The sequence below is a fragment of the Lepidochelys kempii genome, chromosome 13 (assembly GCF_965140285.1).
Source record: "Lepidochelys kempii isolate rLepKem1 chromosome 13, rLepKem1.hap1, whole genome shotgun sequence".
NCBI classification, from domain to species: Eukaryota; Metazoa; Chordata; order Testudines; family Cheloniidae; genus Lepidochelys; species Lepidochelys kempii.
The window spans coordinates 19,834,146-19,853,073 of NC_136392.1; the positions used below are offsets into that span (position 1 = coordinate 19,834,146).

Here is an 18,928-nt window from a genome sequence, read left to right on the forward strand (position 1 = left end):
CAAACTGACCCCCTATGTGCCAAAGGCTTTAGAATAATAGGCTCTTTGAAAACCTAAACAATAGTTATGTTTCTATGATTTTTAATAACAATAGAATTTTTTTATGTAATCTTTCCCCTGCAGGCATTCTGCTGCTGCTGTCACACATGCTGACCAGCAGGGAGCACTAAGGCCAGGGAGCCTAAAAGTGAAACCAACTCAAAGCAGTTTCAGAGTAGCAGCCATGTTAGTCTGTATCTGTAAAAAGAAAAGGAGGACTTGCGGCACCTTAGAGACTAACGAATTTGTTAGAGCATAAGCTTTCGTGAGCTACAGCTCACTTCATCGGATCCACTACATGCATCCGATGAAGTGAGCTGTAGCTCACGAAAGCTTATGCTCTAACAAATTCGTTAGTCTCTAAGGTGCCGCAAGTACTCCTTTTCTTTTTTCAAAGCAAAGTGACACTGATCAGTCTACCTGCCTGTTGTGTAAAAAGCACAAATGGGGACAGTAAAGTTTTTGTTTTTAACATTCCTTCCATTTTTGTCTTCTGAGCTTTGATTTGTAACAGGTTTGAAAACACATTTTTATCCCCTTTTTACCCTGATAATACCCCTTTAAGCATGTTACTAGTGGATTCTAATGTGATCCAGCAGCCATAGAGCAAATATATTGGCAGCAGGCTACCAGGAGTTTCAGAAGACATCCGAAAGAACTCACATTGCTTCCTTGTGTGACTCTGTAACTGCAATGTCCCCCGCTTAGAAAGCAATTGTTGCTCTAGCACTGCCCTACCTAAGCATCCCAGTATGTCATCTCAACCCCCTAAAACCCACTTTCACACCCAGCCTCCCTCGTTCTAGAATAGCCTTTTGAAGTTTGGTGCATGTGACAGGTTGCATTCAGCAGCATACAGCCTGCTGCTTTTAGGCCAGTGGTTCTCAAACCTTTGTACTGGTGAAGCCTTTCAGATAGCAAACCTCTGAGTATAACCCCCCTTATAAATTAAAAACACTTTTTTATATATTTAACACCATTATAAATGCTGGAGGCAAAGTGAGGTTTGGGGTGGAGGCTGACAGCTCACAACACTCATGTAATAACCTCGCAACCCTCTGAGGGATCCCGACCCCTAGCTTGAGAACCCCTGTTTTAGGCCCAATATCTGGCCCCAGTGAAGTCAATGGTGGCTTTGCCACTGACTTCAGTGCGATCAAGATTTAGTCATTATTGGTCACTTCTTTGAATTTGGGTACATGGTTGTGTGTACATAAAACACAGCTGGCTATACAAGCACAGCAGAAGTAGTTTGCTGGTGACGGTTGGGAGTGTGAGGGAAGGGGTACAAGCTTCAACCTGACTGGTGGCTTCTCTTTTAGTGGAAGTCTTATCAATGCTCCTTTTCATTCGTTAGAAAGAATAAGGGCCACAGTCTCCTGTAGAGGGGCTAGATATACAACATGCTATTTTGGATCATGAAAGAGGGAGGCTAACATTTTGAGGCATTCCATCCCCTCCTCCCGAAATGGCTTCTGAAAACAACATGCTTAACTGAAAACCATGATAGAAAACCACTCTCATTCCCTCTAGTGAAGTTCCCAAGCTCTGCAGGAGGCAAGTACAGTGGGATCAGAGCATACAGCCTGCAGCCTCTTCTACTCTATCAACAGCCAGAGAGCAAGAGCCAGCCCTGCAGTGGTTCAAAATTGCTGGTCCAAGTCTCTCCTTGAAAATAACCCAGAGGCTTGCAAATTCTGTCTACTTCTCCAGGACCTGCTCTGGCATGAGCTTGGGCCACTAAACCCAACCGGGGGGCGGGGGGAATGGAGGTCTCAGTGCCTGAGCTCCAGCCTGGGTGGGAATGTCTACACTGCTATTTTTAACTCAGAAGGGTGAGCCCCTCACACCAAGTCAGTTGATGCAGGCTCTGAGGCTTGCTGCTGCGGGTTTTGTTCTGCAGTGCAGATGTACTCCAAGAGCAGTGGCGGCACAGATGGAGCGAGTAACCTTTTGTTCTCTTAGTCACAAATTTAATCCCCCTTGCTTCCTTTCGGTTTACAGGAAACCAAGCTGCTGCTTCTGCTTCTGAGAAGGAACCTGAAGTGAGACTCAAGGGGCAAGATGGCACCCCCCCATCATGAGCATCGCAAGAGTGGGGGGTGGGGAAGGAAGGGTGGGAGGAGGAAAGAACTGTAAACACTAAATGGGAACGTTCCATCAAATTTCTTGACAACTGAGAGCCAAACCAGAACAATGAATTCTCCCTTTAAATGCTTCTGCTGCAACCATTCTGTTCAGATAACTGTAGGAAGCTCATCAGTGAGTGGTACATCCATGGAACTCTACTCCCATCTAGAACAGCTTAGAACAACACTGCACGGGTGGTAGTCTCATGACCCACTCTCAAAGTGCCTCAGTAGCAATTTTCCTCTACAGGACATTTAAAATCTACACTTCAGCCTTTACTGTATAAGGTACATTTTCTACTCTGTACATTTAGACTATTTATTTATTTCCTGTTCCCATAGATTAGAGATTTCGGTGCTTCCCTTACTTCACCTTCCTTCTGTATCCAGCTTAGAGGTGAATGGATATTTAGCGCTGCCTACACAGACACCTGGAGGCATGGGGATCAGCTGGGGAGGGGTGACGGGAGTTCCTGCTGCATTAATATTGAACACTATTAACCTGTGCTGCTACTTTTTGGGAATCATAAAAGGACCAAAGCTCACAGGTGCATGGACAAACTCCACCTGCAGGCTCAGCAGCACCACACATGGACACCATTTGGCATTGTAGGGTTTTCAGATACTGTTAGAAGAAGGGCAGAAGAGGCTTTTTTGTGTGTTGTGACACTTGATAAAATTCAGACTAATCTCTTCCAGAATCCATCTAGCTCCAAGGTATTTATTTCTGGAAAAGTTTCACACGCTCTCACTTCGGAGACATTTTTCATGGTAAAAATTGTTTGATAAACTATACGCTTGTTGTAATAAAGAACACACAACTCTCAGATAATAAAGTTGAGTGGGGTTTTTCTGCAATTATCTGTTCCCCCCACTTCTATCTCCTGAAACGTGGAATCACAAGCTCATCACACTAGATCACATCTATGTTGGGAACAGAGGGAAAGGTGCTATTTCAAATGACACCAGTGCTGTCCAGCTTCATATGCTCCCAAGTGCTGGAGCAACTTCCAGCTGAGAGTGGACTGGAAGCCGGGCTCAATAAATGCAAATTAATCCACTAGTTTGACACCAATGTCCTCCTATTTGCTAGAGACCAGCTCCCCTGGCAGTGGTTATTTGATGTCTCTAGGATTTTCATTTGAACTTTAGAGCACAGCTCCTTCAGGGTCCAACATCATACGCGAAGTATGATTGGGCTGGCTCAGGACTTGGCTGAGAGACCAAGGTGCTAGAGGAAATGCTGCTGGTGACGTAAGGTGTCCTTTCCACTCAGAAGCACTGAGCTTCCCCCCAACACACAGCAACTGCATGACCAGAATTCCATGTGCACTATGAAAGAAAGAGTGATCCAGTAAGGGCTCCAGAAAAGGACAAGAGCCCAGCTGGAATCCGATGCTGTGTTTTCCTCTCATGTCTCCCAAAGATTAATGAATGAACCCCATGCCACCTCCAAGAAAGGAACGAGCACGTTGCACCCCCACGCCACCCCAACCTTCCCTTCCCACAAAACAGGAGCTGTAATCACTGGGCCACACTAATCCACAATGGCCTTTCTACCACTCGGTGGACCTGGGCACTAGCACTAAAGCAGCTGTAAAGAGTGCGATGAGGCTGAGGCAGAAAAGGAGAGAGAAACATTCTCACATGGTGACCCAACATCAAAATCTCCTTCTTGGCAAGAGGAAAATTAGAGGGGAACAATGTTACGAGTTCAAATTTTATCAAACTAAACAAGGCCATAAACCAGGTCGGAATGTGCTGCCAGACAGACCAGACACCTCCAAGGAGCCTAAGAAATGAGATGACTGCGGAGCCAGGATAGAGACTTTTATGGCTCTGAAGCACCTAGAAAACAAGGATTTAGCAGCTAGCAGGTGCTGCTTCTGCCTTTTTTTTTTTTTTTTTTCCTTTGACAACCAACCCCAGGTCAATCAGCTTCTCTGTATCATGCTGCCAACTTTGCTCTGACATGGTATGTAAGAGCCTGCTCTTGTTCCCGTTGAAGTCCGCGGCAAACTGGCCACATTCTCAGTGACTCCAGTAAGAGCACAGTTGGGCTTTAAATGTCCAAGTCTCCTGTTCTCTAAAGCTCTGGCTGAGTAGAATCCATGTCTCATCCAGCCTCCCACATGCTCATAAGAATGGAGCAGCCAGGCAGAGCAGAGAACAGAATAATACACTATAAACTCAAGCACTACAAGGGATGGGCAAATCTTAGGTCTCTCAGCTCACAAGAGTGTGCATTCAAGGGTTATTTTTAGCCCAAATCACCTGTTTGCAAACTACAATTGGATAGGAAAGATGGGGGCATCAGATTTCCCCTGTGAGTAAAAGACCCGTGTCAGCTGCCGTCCCCAATTGTGCTGAAAGAACAAGCACATCATATTATTTAGTAACCACCTGGCTTTCAGAGATGCTAGGCCCACAGAGCTCCCACTGACTTCAATGGGAAGTTGTAGTGAAACTCTGATCACGGACATAGTGGTAGAAGACCCTTGCAAAAGTGGGCCTCCAAAAGTGAGCTGACACTAGGATCTAACTGACTGCAGAGGGAACAGTTCCAAGTTCAGCATTGCCTCACAGCTCTGATTAATTCTGCACAGCTCAGAAGGGAAAACACACCAAACAAAACATTTTTTTGGACTACATGGCAGAAAAATCACAGCCCAATGCCCAGTAATAACACTGTCATGTCTGGCAGTGACAGGTCTCTTTCTTTGAGCATAATGGGGTAAATGATGTGTGAAATTGGAACAGCTTATATCGACAGCTCTGAGGAAGTTGTGAGCCTCCAATGTCTGAACAAGAGACGCGACTGCACTTCAAACAGGAGTCTCCTCCCACACCAGTGTAACTCCACTGACTTTGAGAGAGTTACTCCTGATTTGTACCATTGGGGGGGGAGGGGGGGAGTCAGGCCCCAAAGTTACTGAATAACAACATTTGCCATGTGTACACCCAGGGCCTGATTCTGATCCAAGATGCATCCATTCTATAATGGTGTAACTCCTGTGATTTCAGGGATGCTATTCCCAATTTACATGCCTGCTAAATGGGAGAACAGATCCAACCTGGCCTCTGCTTCCATCCATCCCATCTCCAATTTTTCCCTTCAAGCAACCAGAGCCCAGCTTGTGGCACTCAGATTCCACCAGTGGTTGTGATTGACTGTAGAGGCCCTAGGGATATGGAGGTGAGAGGAAATTTCAAAGGTTACCCATAGAACTACAGTATGGAAAAATTCACATTACTTTTTTGTAGGTCCTGTCAAAACAGCAGCTAGTGATGGTGGTCGGTAGGTAGATGTTTTATCCTTTTTATTATGTTGGCAACATGCTATTAGATACTAGATATATGTTAGATATATATAAAATCCCAGAGTCAATTATCCCCCAGGTTCTAACAATGTGGGTCACATTTGGCTAGAACTATGGTGCAGAATTTGACAGTTTCCTTTTAGCTCTTTAAGCAGAAATTAGAAATAAAATTAAACCAGAACATTTCATTCAGGGTCTCCAGAATGCAAACAGGTGCCCCCCGCAGTCCTCCCACCCCCGATTTCTCCTGCCTGGAGCAGGGCTTACTCTGCTCAGCCTGTGGGCGAGAGAGGCAGCTTGGCAGGACGCTGCCTCCTATGTCCTAGTGCTCATCATTGCCGTCTTGTGTGTGTGCTGGGTCCTGTTTCTGTACAACTGGTGAGTGCCTGTGGAGGGGCAGGGCAAGGGGGTGGGGGGGAAGAGGGATGATATAGGGTAGGGGGAAGAGAAGGGGATGGGGAAATGGGGCAGGGGGACAGTGTGGAGAAGAAAAGGGATGGAGTGGGGAGAGGAAGAGGGAGGGGATGGACGGGGGAATAGATGGGGTGACAGAGTGCTGCCACCAGAGGGAGCACTGCCTACTCGCTTCTGCAGAAATGGGGGTGGGGGGGTGCCCTCTCTCCCCCCCAAACCCCAGCTACATGTCACCTTGTGGAAGGATGTGCATGCTACAGGCTGCAGCAGACAGCAACTGCCTGCCCACCCACTGCTGGCCATTTTCAGACCCTTTTTTTCAATAAATAGATTGGGCTACTTTTGGGCTTGTTTTTAAGTAGCTTTGGGCCAGTGGTTCTCAACCTGTGTCCCAATCAGCCCAGAGCTGTGCCCATGTGACATCCTCAGAGCCATACTGGTAGTATTGGATGCTACAATGGTAAATAGGTTGAGAACCATCTGGCTAAAGGCTGTAAAAGGGAGGTCCTCCCTGGCCTCTGCACACTAGACAAATGGCCAAATTCAAAACATTTTGAGTTAGGTCACTGACATTTTCAGATTGTACTCAGCAAATGCAAGAGAAATTCGCGAATGGCTCTGGGGTGACTAAAGCTGCATTTTTTGGCAAATAAATTATTTGCTGAAACAATTTCACCCAGTTTGAAGCACATGAGCAAGGTGGAGAAAAAACTGTCTTCTACCATGGTTAGACCACAGCCGCAGCTCAACATGATTACTTCTGTAGTGCAAAGGGGGACTAAGGTAGATCAGCAAGGGAACTAGAGCACCAAAAAGTCACATCAAAATGTTACCACCACCACCACCACAAAGAAAGAGGGCCTTATTTTGCTCTCACTTACACCAGGATGTAAAACTGGCATAAGCCACAATGGAATTATGCCAGAAAATTCCACCTGTACATTTGTGAGTCAGAAATCTAGGAAATCAGATATCTATTTAGCATGGTGGGTGCTGTATGTAGGTATATACGGTAGGAACCATGGAAATACTGCTTTATAGTGTATGCCTCGGACTGTAAAGGTCAGCAAAGTAATACCCTGGCACCTCCTCCCCAAATGCTCCCACTAAAACAAAGAGGAGTCGAGCACACATGGGGAGAGGTGACTGCAACCTGCCGGCTGGTAGAAGCAGGATTAGGATGGGTTGTCTGGGACCATCCCGTAGGCTTCATACAGCTTACTGAGAAGCTCGTTCTTTTCTTTCTCAGGCAGGAAGCTGGACTTAGCTGCGTTGATGTTCTGGGAGGAAAAGAAGAAGAAAGACTGAGATAGCTGGGTAATACCCACAGGGAGTGTGGGGTCGTACGTGCACAAATCTTTGTGCATCAGTGAGTGTGAGCTAGTGAGTTGGTGTAAGTCAAATGACACTTTTGTTAGCACTGCTACTCTTGAGCTCTTTTCAGCAGCCTCAGTTTTCAAAGGAACCTGCTCCTACTCAGGATCTGTAATGGGCTTAAAAAAAAGCAGGAGATAAACAATGCGTCTTAAATTCCTTTATCGGGTTCCAGGATGTGCAGTTTAGAGGCCTGATCCAAAGCCTATTAAAGTCAAGGGAAAGACTCTCATTGACTTCAATGAGTTTTGGATCAGGCCCTGCCTGATATGCTGCTGTTGTAACAAAGTTCACTACTGGCTTCCCTTAACAATTTACAAAGATGTCTCTCTCCCCTTAATTTATAAGCTTCCTTTCATTAAACAGAAAGGAACAGCTCGTCTTCTGCAGGAGCCTGCAGCAAAACTGCCCATGGATTTAACGGTATAAAGATCAGAGCTTTCTACAGCTGGAAGGAAGAACTAACACATAAGTCTACTCTCCAGGAAGACAGACTCTTGCTCCTTAAATGAGTCCCCTGATACAGGCCCAGTGCTTTCTCCTGCACAGCTGCATTCTGCAAATTCATCTTCAACACACAGAAAGGAAATCAACTGGTCTCCAACATATGGTAGGATGCATGAATGCCTGGACAGTACATATCTCCTTTCAACCCAGTGCACCTCTAATGGTGAAACAGGAAAGCATCAGAGGTTACCCACAAACAAGTGACACTCTATCAGACTAGTTTTCTGTCCCTTTATCTTAGGTACAAGGCAGATGAAAAACAGAATTATTAGATTTTTCAGGACACTGCACATGCCAATCTGCATGCAAAAATGCAATGACGGACACCATGTGACCCTATAAGTAATGGCAAAAGCAAATGGCCACTTTGTAGCCAATTGGTTTGCATATCAGTTACACTGGGCTAACTGCATGCTCGTGTTGAAAACTGCTGTTGTGCCCCCACATAATTCAGCTTTTTCTCCCCACAGTTTTAACTCCGCTGAACTCTCTTCCAGTTTCATGTTTAAAAATGAGATTTATCTCAGAAATGATGGATCACGTTCAGCTCCAACACGCGGCTTTGCACAGAACATCCCAAGACAACTTACCACTCTCTTCAACTCCTCTTCAGTGAAGCCCAGGAACTGCTTAGCTATTTTGTAATCAGTCTCAATTGTAGAGTTCAAAATGAGTGGGCTATCAGAGTTCAGGGAGTAATTGGCTTTATCATTCATAAACCTGGGAAAACGGAATTTAAAGTGGGACAAATATTAGAGTTTGCATAGTTTGTGTTTTTCCAAGTGTAAAATACACTAAAAAAAACCCCACAGCTTGCAACCCAGTTTGGCTACTTTGTATCCAGCTAGATAAACAAATTCCTATGAAAGTTATAGTTTGCATTCCAAAAGGTCATGTTGCTATTCACCATCCTATTTTTGCAACAACAAACCATTTGTTGGATATATGTTCAAAGTGCTTGGCCCCACTATCCACTCCCGAGCCAGACAGCAATGCACTGAAATCAGGAGCTTAGCCTCCTGTTTGCTCAGGGCAGGGGCCTGAGGCTGGCAGAAAGCTCTCTCATAAAAAAAATCTAACAGTATATTTGTTACAGAGGCTCTGAACTGATCCTTTAGCCTATACACAATACTCTGACAAATGGTTAGAACTTGCTTCTCATGTGAAATAATAAGGTAGCTATACAAAAGTGAAGTCTGAATTAATTACTTGAAAATAATATATTTAAACGTCTTACTGAATTACTGGGTGTTTCCTAAAGTCTGGATCACATGCTCCAGTGAGAACACTGCACAAAAGACACGTCTATATGTGTAGGGGGGGGGAAAAAGACAGAGTCAGTCTCTTCCATAATGCTGCACACAGAGACAAGTTCTGAAGCTCTACAGGCAGGGGCTGGGCCTGAAAAGCACCATATAGATTTACAGCTCTGTGAAAACAATAATGATCATCAACTCCCAGCTTCTGCAGTGAGCATTTACCCCCATGCCTGCTGGATATAAACATTTTTGAACACTTGTTTTTTAGCTACTTGTTTCTGCCCATGCATAGAAGCCCCTTGTCATTCCCACCCCATCTCTCTCTCCCACCTTAGCCCAGCCATTCTGGTAAAACAGCCCTCATCGGAGTGAGCAGTGACCTATGATATTGCCATGTGTAAATGAAACCTTGGCTAGGAAAGTGATCACAGCCATCTGCTCAGGATGGTTTTGTTAGTTTACACTAAATACTCCTGGGGGAATTCTGCACCATTGTGCAATGCAAAATTTACACAGAAATTAATGTTGTGCATGCAGAATTTCCTTTCCCCTCCCTCATGACAGAAATGGGCTGCAGAGCTGCTGCTGGCCACCAGTAGGGTCTGCTAGACTCAGCAGAGCCCAGCTCACAAATAGAAGACACTGCTGTGGGAAGGGAAGGGAGCTGGAGGGTTCCCCACAGCTGCAGTTCTCAGCAGGACCGGAAGGAAGGAGGCAGTGTACAGCATGAGGTGGTTTCTCCCTCTGAATCCTTGGGCTCTGAGGTGTAGGGGATAGGCTGACCAGATAGCAAGTGTCAAAAAATCAGGACAGGAGGTGGGGGGTAATAGGTGCCTATGTGAGAAAAAGACCCAAAAATCAGGACTGTTCCTATAAAATCGGGACATCTGGTCACCCTAGTAGGGGATGTGGGCTGGGCCATGAGGACGGAGGGGTGCAGGTGACTCCACTAGGGGGGCCTTGCAGCTGGACTCTGGGGGGATGCCCCATGACTGGGCTCTGGGGGTGAAGGGGCAAAGAAACAGGAACTGGGTTGTCATATGGGTTTCTTTAATTCTCTACTCCTCGGGGAATTTTTGTGTGTGTCTGTATTGTTACAGACATACATGCTGACAGGTATTTTGAAATAAATTACTAAAGTAATTGAAACTGGCATGATTATATAGTGTTATTTTGACAAATATAGCCAAAGCCCCGGGCCCTTTAAATTGCCGCTGAAGCCTGGGTGGCACGGACCAGGCAGCACTGAAGGGCTGGCTGGGGGAGTCTGGCCCCAACCCTCTTCCGCCCGAGGCCCTGTCCCTTCTGGGGGCTCAGAGCCGTCCCCGCCCGACCTTGCCCAGGACCCCAGCCACCCTTTGTACCGGTAAGTCCATTAAGTTACTTTCACCCGTGCCCAACACTCTGCCCCGGCCTGGAGCCCCCTCCTGCACCCAAACTCCCTCCCAGACAGAAACTAATATAACAGCTGTTCTAGGGTAAGAAGCAGCAGGCTATTTTGAATTATCTTAACTATATTCTACATGTTTTAAGACTGAAATGTAACCACAGAATGGCTTTATGTTAATTAAAAGGCAAGTTTAGTATAGGGTTAATAGCCTCGATGCCATAATTGTGATCATTTTGTTTCAAATTAGGAAAAATACTTGTATACAGGTACCCCACAAAATCTAATAGCCCCAGGCCCACAGGAGAGTTAATCCAGCCCTGGTGACTCCTGTGAGCCTAACACCATGACCACTCACTCTCTGGCTGGGAAGGGGTAAAGGCGTCTCTCTACTCAAAGAGCCGTGCTGCTCCAAGCATCAGCTGAAGATGGACTAGATAATACAGGCTCCCTTTCCCCAAAGCTGAGCATGACTCGACCTCTAGCACTCAGCACAGAGAGGGATCCAAACTTGTATCCCCTCACCAGCCTAGTCAGTTAAACGCTGGAGCCTTGTATGTCTGGTTTCCACCAAGAGTCTCAGCTAAATTCAAACTGTGGTGTGGCGAGCGGATTTCACTCTAAATGCTGTTAGCACTTGGACTCCAGGTAGCAGCAATTTCACCCCTATAGTAAAGGCATTTACGTCCATGTTCATTATCTAAAGTGCTGACTTGTCATACAATGCAAATGAGGGCTGATCTCTCACTCTCAGACAGAACGATCCCCACCCCTGCAAAATTAGTGATTACCTCAAAATGCATCTTCCTACCCAACAGCTCCCTATAAAGGGCTGGATCTTCCAGGACATGGTAGCCATGGCCAATCCGCTCGGTCTTCAGGACATTGACTGCCTGTAGAGAATAGAAAACATGTAAAGTCTCTCTTAGCTCTGTGCAAGGGCCTGACTCCTGCTCCCCAGAGGATTAGACAGGCCCACAGGAGCTCCTGAGCCCTCCAAGCCCCAAACCAGGACTCCAATCCACGCCTGCATGCATGACATGGGGGCCCAGTTCCTAGGAGAGCCTGCTCCTTCCAAGCGCTATATGAGGCTTGATCTCCGGATCCCTCTTTGTATGATGCACAGACTCTGCTCCCTTAGAGCAATGGGGGGATTTGGCTCCAAGGGGCTACTGAGTGATGGGCCAGGATTTGGCCCTAGCTACCTTTGTCCCCTGCATTACAATACAGAGTATTTTGCAGCTCTGCTGTAACTTATTCCACTGCCCTGCGCTGGGGTTTCTTACCTCCTTGATGACAGACGGTGCCCCAACCTCCCCAGCGTGGACAGTGCGATGAATGCCACATCTTTCAGCTTCCTGGAAAAGCCCACAAGAAGCAAAGAGTGAAAACACTGCTGTGGGTTTGGGGAGGCACAGAGGCCGGGGGTAGGGGGGGAGAAGGGATGTGAACAAACTATCAGGACAGCAGCCCCACCACTGACTTCTCTCTGCCTTTAAGACAGAACGAATGCTTTCAACAGACCATTAGGCTGAGAGCTCCAACCCCAGGAGTAACAACTGTGGAGCAACACAATCAAAACAAGAAGAAAATCAATTACCAATCTCACACAGCGTAGGAGCTGGGAAGCCCAGCCAGCACTAGGGGATGAAAGCAGTCACCAGCTGGCAGTTATTCATAGTTATCCACATGCAGCAAGTTCGGTGAGTCTCAGTCCAGTCCCTGGTGTCCACATCACACAAACACCCCCACAACTACAGTACAACTGTCTCTGTTGCTGGCAGTCTCAGCAGACAGGCCAAGGACTAACTGAGCCATGGAGGCCGACCTGTCCTCTCCTCCCCTTGAGGCACGCTGGCTGAGGTGATGGGGCAAGGGGGAAGCTCCCACTGCTGTGGCCTCTGCCGTACCTGTTCTAGAGAGGAGGGCCTGCTGTCTCAGGAGCTCTTAGCTTGGCACCTTCCATCAGTCACACACACACACACACAGGTTGCTGTAGCTGTTTGGTATTACTGAATTTTTCAGGTGCTTTGTGAATTTTCCACTTGGTTTGCAGCCACTGCATATCCAGGCTCCGCTCTAAACTACTGGGTAAGACACGGCTCCGCTTGGTATGTTAATAAGAAAAGCCCTAGATGCATCCACTTGAAATTAAACCGAGACTCCCTGTGTCTGCAGTGATAGCTTTGTTTTAACAGACTCTTGTCATATGTCCTGCACAGAACAGGGACTCAGACAGCTACCCCGAAGGCTGACCATTCAGTCAGGGCTAAGCTTACCAGTCCTTCCCTTCACACTGGCCTTTCACTCATGTGGGAAAATGCTAATTTGGGGAGTTCTGAGGATGAACAGATTAATCCAACCCCCGCTGAAATCTATGGAATGACTCCAGCATGTTTTGGATTGGCCTCTGAACTATCAGAGCGAAATGCTTCTCCTACTGATCCCTATGATTGATTAAGTAAGAGTGAATGAGAGTTTTGCCATTGACTTCAATGAAGCATGACACGGCCTTCAGGGCTCTGAGCAATGTGTTTCAGAGAACTCAGAGGCAACAATTTAAGACAAAGATTCTGTGCTCAGGCAAAACTCCTTCCATTCCATCAGTTCCAGTTACCTGCTCTTTCATTAAGAACCAATGTGTCTGCTCACTTTTATTGTTTATTTACCTATCCCCCTTTGGTGCACTACGCGGATTAGAAAACAGCGAGATGGGCAGGAATTTCTGTGGGGTTGTGCACTGGGGAGGAGGGAAGCCAGGAATATCTCTCCCACCTCCACTCTTAGAGTACGTCTGCACCGCAATCACAGGCACGACTGGAGCTCGGGCAGACGTACGGGAGTAGACTTAATCTAGCTAGCTCAGGTTCCAGAGCAGTGAAGCTGCAGTAGCACACACTTCAGTGTGGGGTAGCTGCCCAAGAATGACACAGGGCTACAGATAGGTCTGCACAGTCCATACCGAAGCACGTGCTCTCACACCTTCACTGCTCCTCGATCTGAGATAGCTGGATTAAAGCTTAGCTCAGGTATGTCTACATGAACTGCAATCACACCCCTTGATTGCTATAAAGACGTCCCCTCCAAACAGCCTCCTCTGACTCTAAATAACCCAGAACTTCCCAACCAAGGAGACTGTCCATTCCTCTCTGCATGCTTCTTTGATTTATAACATCACTTACCTAGGACTTTAGCACAAGCTAATTATCTAAAGTCACAGCTTCAAGATCTTTACATGGCTTCCCTCCATGATCTCCCCACAACCTACTGCAGGCAAGTCACAAACAGAACTCTCCCTACTATCCCCAACTGTAGTGACAGTCATTGACTCCTCCCAGCCAGAGTTTAAATGGCAACACAACTGAAAACTGGGAACATGGGTCCAAAGGCAGACATCGGATCCCTTCATCATAAGCCTCTCATTTCATAAGTCATATTATCCATACTACTGTTGATGCGTGAAGCTCCAATGTGAGGGCAATTTAGAAAAGGATATGGCAAATTGCCGGCACAATTATGATGGGTCCCACACTTCCTCTTCTTGGGGGGGGGGGTTTCAGGGCGCAGTTTCCTGCCCCTGAACTAGGGTATCTACTGTCCCACTAGTAACCCAGAGAAGGGTAGTGGAGAGGGAGGGACAGCGGTAAACCACTTGAACTAGTGCTTCCTTCCTCTGGACTACTTCCCTCTCCTGCTCTTCAGCTTTTGGGGCTTCCTGCCCTCTCTGTCTGCACAAGCCGGGTGTATCTTTACCTAGGGTCTTGGTCTTCTAGCCAGCCATGGCACTTCTCCAAACTGCTCTCTGCTCCAACTCCAAACCACTCTACTCCAACTCCTTCCCCTGGCTGATTGAAGCAGGAGGGTTTTATCAGGTGACTAGCTTCAGGTGCTGTAATTGGCTTCAGGTGCTTTTAATTAATCTATGGAAACCTTTCTTCCCTCTACAGGGAATAAGGCTTCTCCTCATCCTGAGACTTACATCTCTCTCCTATATCACTCTCCTGCCTTCTGGCCTTGCTGTATCGCATATCCTACCCCCCTGCTCAACACCATGGGGTTGGGCTACTTGGGACAAGAGGCAATGCTTCTGTGACAAGCCATCTGCGTTGCAGTGTTGGCTTCCGGCCCTATGCTGTCCTCGGAAATGAAAGGGTTGCAGAGATAGGAACCATCTAGTCACTCTTGCATTCTTCTCCTTGTTTCTGTGCATCCACTGGAGCGGGGCATGGTCTGTCACCAGGGTAAATCGCCGCCCCAGTAGGTAGTATAAGAGTGTTTCCATGGCCCATTTTATCGCCAGACATTCCTTTTCAACAACAGCGTACTTTTGTTCCTTGGGGAGGAGCTTCCGGCTGAGGTACAGGATCGGGTGTTCCTCCTCCCCTACCATCTGCGAAAGGACGGCTCCTACCCCTACTTCCGAGGCATCTGTTTGTAGGACAAATTCTTTCTTGAAGTCTGGGGCTATGAGTACTGGATTTCAGCAAAGGGCTGTCCTTAAATCTGCGAATGCTCCTTCTGCTGCAACAGACCATTTTACTATCTCGGGGCCCCGAGCCTTTATCAGGTCCGTCAATGGCCCTGCTCTTGTAGAGAAATGAGGGATGAATCTCTGATAGTACCCTACTAACCCAAGAAAAGCTCTGACCTGCTTTTTACAGACTGGCCAAGGCCAATCTTGTATTTCCTCCACTTTGTTCCATTGGGGTTTTACCAAGCCTCTCCCTACTACATACCCGAGGTATCTGGCCTCAGCTAGTCCTATCACTCACTTGAGAGGGTTGGCAGTGAGGCCAGCCTTCCGCAGGGCGTCTAGTACCACTTCTACTTTCCCTGGGTGTGTTTCCCAGTCAGGGCTATGGATGACTATATTGTCTAAATAGGCAGCAGCATACCTGGTGTGGGGTCGCAGCAATTTATCCATAAGTCGTTGGAATGTTGCAGGGGCCCCATGGAGTCCGAAAGGGAGGACAGTGTATTGGAACAGCCCATCAGGTGTAGAGAAAGCAGTCTTCTCCTTGGCATTCTTGGCCAGGGGAATTTGCCAATGTCCTTTGGTCAGGTCCAGAGTGGTTAGGTATCGGACCTTGCCTAACTGATCAACTAGCTTGTCAACACATCATATCTGACAGGCATCGAATTGGGATACTTCATTCAACTTCTGGAAGTCGTTGCAAAACCTCAGGGTGCCATCAGGCTTGGATACTAGGACGATAGGGCTGGCCCACTGGCTGTGGGATTCTTCAATAACCCCAAGTTCCAAAATCATCTTCGCTTCTGTCCTAATTTCCTCTCTTTTAGCTTCCAGTATCCAGTACGGTCTTATCGTCACCCTTATTCTGGGCCTGGTGAAGATATGATGTTGGACCAGTGTCGTACGGCCCGGCTGTGTACAGAACACATCTTGGTTCCGTTGGATCATATCAATGACCTCTGTTCGTTGTTCTGGGGCTAACTCGGGGGATATCCTCACCTGCCCTTGTGGGTCATCCGTCTGAAGTGGAGCTCTCCGAATGACCAGGCACCTCTCTCGGTCACACCAGGGCTTCAATAAGTTTACGTGGTAGATCTGCTCTGGTCTTCGGTGTTTGGTTGTCTGACCTTATAGTCCACTTCCCCGATGGCTTCCACTATCTCACGTGGCCCATGCCAGCTGGCCAGGAGTTCGCTTTCGGCTGTCAGCACTAGCACCATCACCTGTTCTCCCGGCTGAAATTTCCGTACTTTCGCCCAGCGGTTGTAATATGTCCGCTGGGTCTCTTGTGCTTTTTCCAAATGTTCTCGTACTACAGGGGTTGCTCGAGCTATTCGCTCTCTCATCTGTGTCACATGCTCAATGACATCATTTCCTGGGTTGGGTTGTTCTTCCCAGTCCTCCTTGGCAATATCTAATATTTCGCATGGGTGGTGTCCATATAGTAGCTCAAAGGGAGAGAAACTGGTGGACACTTGGGGGACTTCCCGTATTGCAAAAATTAGGTATGGTAGAAGGGTATCCCAGTCTTTTCCGTCCTGTACTACCACCTTCTGGATCATACCTTTAAGGGTGCGGTTAAACCGCTGAACCAGTCCATCTGTTTGTGGATGGTAGACTGAGGTCTGTATGGCATGGATGTGGAGCAGGGTACATAAGTCCTTCATTAATTTCGATATGAAAGGGGTTCCTTGGCCAGTCAGGATCTCCTTAGGGATGTCCACTCTGGCAAAAATCTGAAGTAGTTCTTTTGCTATTGCCTTGGATGTGGGGTTTCTTAAAGGAATGGCTTCTGGATACCGTGTGGCGTAGTCAAGGATGACTAATACGTTTCGGTGGCCCCGTGCTGATCTTTCCAGCCGGCCCACTAGGTCCATGGCTATCCTTTCGAAAGGGACTTCAATAACAGGCAAAGGTACTAATGGGGCCCGCAAGTGAGGTCGGGGGCTATTCAACTGGCATTCCTGGCAGGAGGTACAATAGTGTTGGACCTCCACGCGTATTCCTGGCCAATAAAATCTTCTTAGGACTCTATCAAGTGTCTTGTCTACTCCTAGGTGTCCCCCAAATAAATGACTGTGAGCTAACTCTAGTACTGCCCTTGTGTGTTTCCGTGGGACTAAGAGCTGCTCTACTTCTTCCCCTCGAATTTGCATTATTCAGTACAACAGATCATGTTTGATCACATAATACGGCCTTTGGTCTTTCCTTTCACGGGTACGCCACTTACTTCCACTACCTCCTCTCTCACATTCACCTATAGCGGGTCATTGGCTTGGTCCTGCCCAAAATTCTCATGTGCGGTACCGATCTGACCTAACTCCATGGGACCTATTTCTTCTCTGCCCCTTGGGTTGGCCCTAGTTGGGCTAGGAACCGCCTCTGAGTCCTCACTGGCCTGAATTGTCTCCTGACCTCCTGAACAGGTTCGCTTACCAACAAGGGAGGCTTTCTGGTTCTCTGCTAAAATCCTGGTCCCTAGCCTTTTATCTGCCCTCTTTTCCTGCCTAGACTTTCGGGCTTTCCCGTGGGATGAAAATAGCTCTGGGGCAAATTCGGCAAAAACTGTGGTGAGGCTATCTGTAGGTGCCTCCGTCTCAGCCCGGGCATTGCTACCCTCCCCTGACTCTACTGGGTGAAGTAAGTTCTCAAACCCAGGGAAGTCCCTACCAATTAAGACTGGGTAGGGGAGCCTAGGGACCACCCCTGCAGTTACCCTGGTAGTGTTTCCCTGGATCTCAATCTGTACTGGGGGTAGAAATTTATTGTGCCATGAACGCACGTTACCGCTGTGGTTTTGGCCCGAGTTAGTTGGTCTTGCCCCACGAACTTCCCCCAGACCAGTGTGACAGCACTCCCGGAATCTACTAATGCTATGGTTGCAATACCATTCATCTTTACTGACCTTGTATACCCATGTGAGGTCATTGTGACCCTGACCAGGCCGATTAGGCCACATTGTTCCCCCAGATCCCCCAGATTGCACTGCATAGGCTCTTCCCTGTTGGGGCATTGGGCTGCTATATGCCCCAATTCCCCACACTCGTAACACCGACCCCTTATCTCGGTTACCGCCCTCTGCCTGGGGCTATTTGGTCAGCCCCCCCAGCCCTCTCTTCCCAAACCCCAGGTCCCTTCTTGGCCTTGGGCCATTCCTCAGTGTCTTTCCTCCCAGTTATGGTTCTTCTGTAGTTCTCAAGAATCCGGGGCCTTGGGTTTGGGGCTGTCTTCCTGGTTTGCTGTCTCTCACCCCCTGGGGTCTGGAACAGTTCACGGGCTGCCAGCTGTCTTTCCAAAAGGGAGACCAACTCATTGTAGGTAGAGGGGTCATTCTGGCCAACCCAAGCACGGAGGCTTGGTGGTAGCCCCCTCATATACTGGTCCAGTACCAGGAGCGCCATCATTTTTTCAGAGCTGAGGGCCTCAGGGCGCAGCCATTTCCGGGTCAGGTGGATCAGGTCAAACAATTGCGAACGTGGTGTCTTGTCCTCTGTATACTGCCATTCATGAAACCTCTGGGCTCGCAACACCGTGGTTACGCCAGATCTGGCCAGGATCTCTGCCTTCAGCTGGGGGTAATCCTCTGCAGTCTCTGCAGCCATATCGTAGTAGACCTTCTGGGCCTCTCCACACAGGAACAGGGCGAGGATACCAGACCACTGATCTCGGGGCCAGGCCTCCCACAGGGCTGTTCTCTCAAATGCCAGGAGGTATGCCTCTACATCATCCTCCTGTGTCATTTTCTGTAGGTAGTGGCTGGCCCATATAGTCCGGGTTCCATCGCCATTGTGGTTCCGCTCCATAAGGGCCTTCATCTGGTTTGCTAGCTCCTGTAGCAGAACTGGGTCCTGGACAGCCTGATTCATCAACAGCCAATTAGTCTCCTGCTGTACCCAAGTCGCCTCCTGTTGGGCGGTTGCTTGGATTCGGGTAGCCTCCTGCTGGGCCGCAGTGGCTTGTATTAGAGCCTTGACCATGTTGTCCATCTTGGGGACGGAATGGTTTTGGTTAACCCTGGTTTAAGT

General features: G+C 47.9%; 2 protein-coding genes across 6 annotated transcripts in view; one reads left to right on the forward strand and one right to left on the reverse strand.

The window, feature by feature from the left end:
• The window catches only part of PKIG (cAMP-dependent protein kinase inhibitor gamma), a 30,635-nt gene extending 27,528 nt beyond the window's left edge, over positions 1-3,107 (forward strand). For 3 of the 5 annotated variants that reach the window (XM_073309608.2, XM_073309609.2, XM_073309607.2), the window contains exon 5: positions 2,044-3,103. In XM_073309608.2, the coding sequence (XP_073165709.1) occupies positions 2,044-2,123 (80 nt within the window). In that variant the 3' untranslated portion in view covers positions 2,124-3,103. Of the gene's footprint in view, positions 1-2,043 lie in introns of all 5 variants that reach the window. The other 2 variants (XM_073309610.2, XM_073309611.2) reach the window with 2 other exon arrangements.
• The window catches only part of LOC140897214 (adenosine deaminase), a 41,039-nt gene continuing 22,527 nt past the window's right edge, over positions 417-18,928 (reverse strand). Inside the window, exons 7-11 of the mRNA XM_073309606.2 lie at positions 11,716-11,787; positions 11,221-11,322; positions 9,021-9,088; positions 8,374-8,503; positions 417-7,182 (exon numbers count right to left, since the gene is read on the reverse strand). Of these exons, the coding sequence (XP_073165707.2) occupies positions 7,078-7,182; positions 8,374-8,503; positions 9,021-9,088; positions 11,221-11,322; positions 11,716-11,787 (477 nt within the window). The 3' untranslated portion in view covers positions 417-7,077. The remainder of the gene's footprint in view (positions 7,183-8,373; positions 8,504-9,020; positions 9,089-11,220; positions 11,323-11,715; positions 11,788-18,928) is intronic.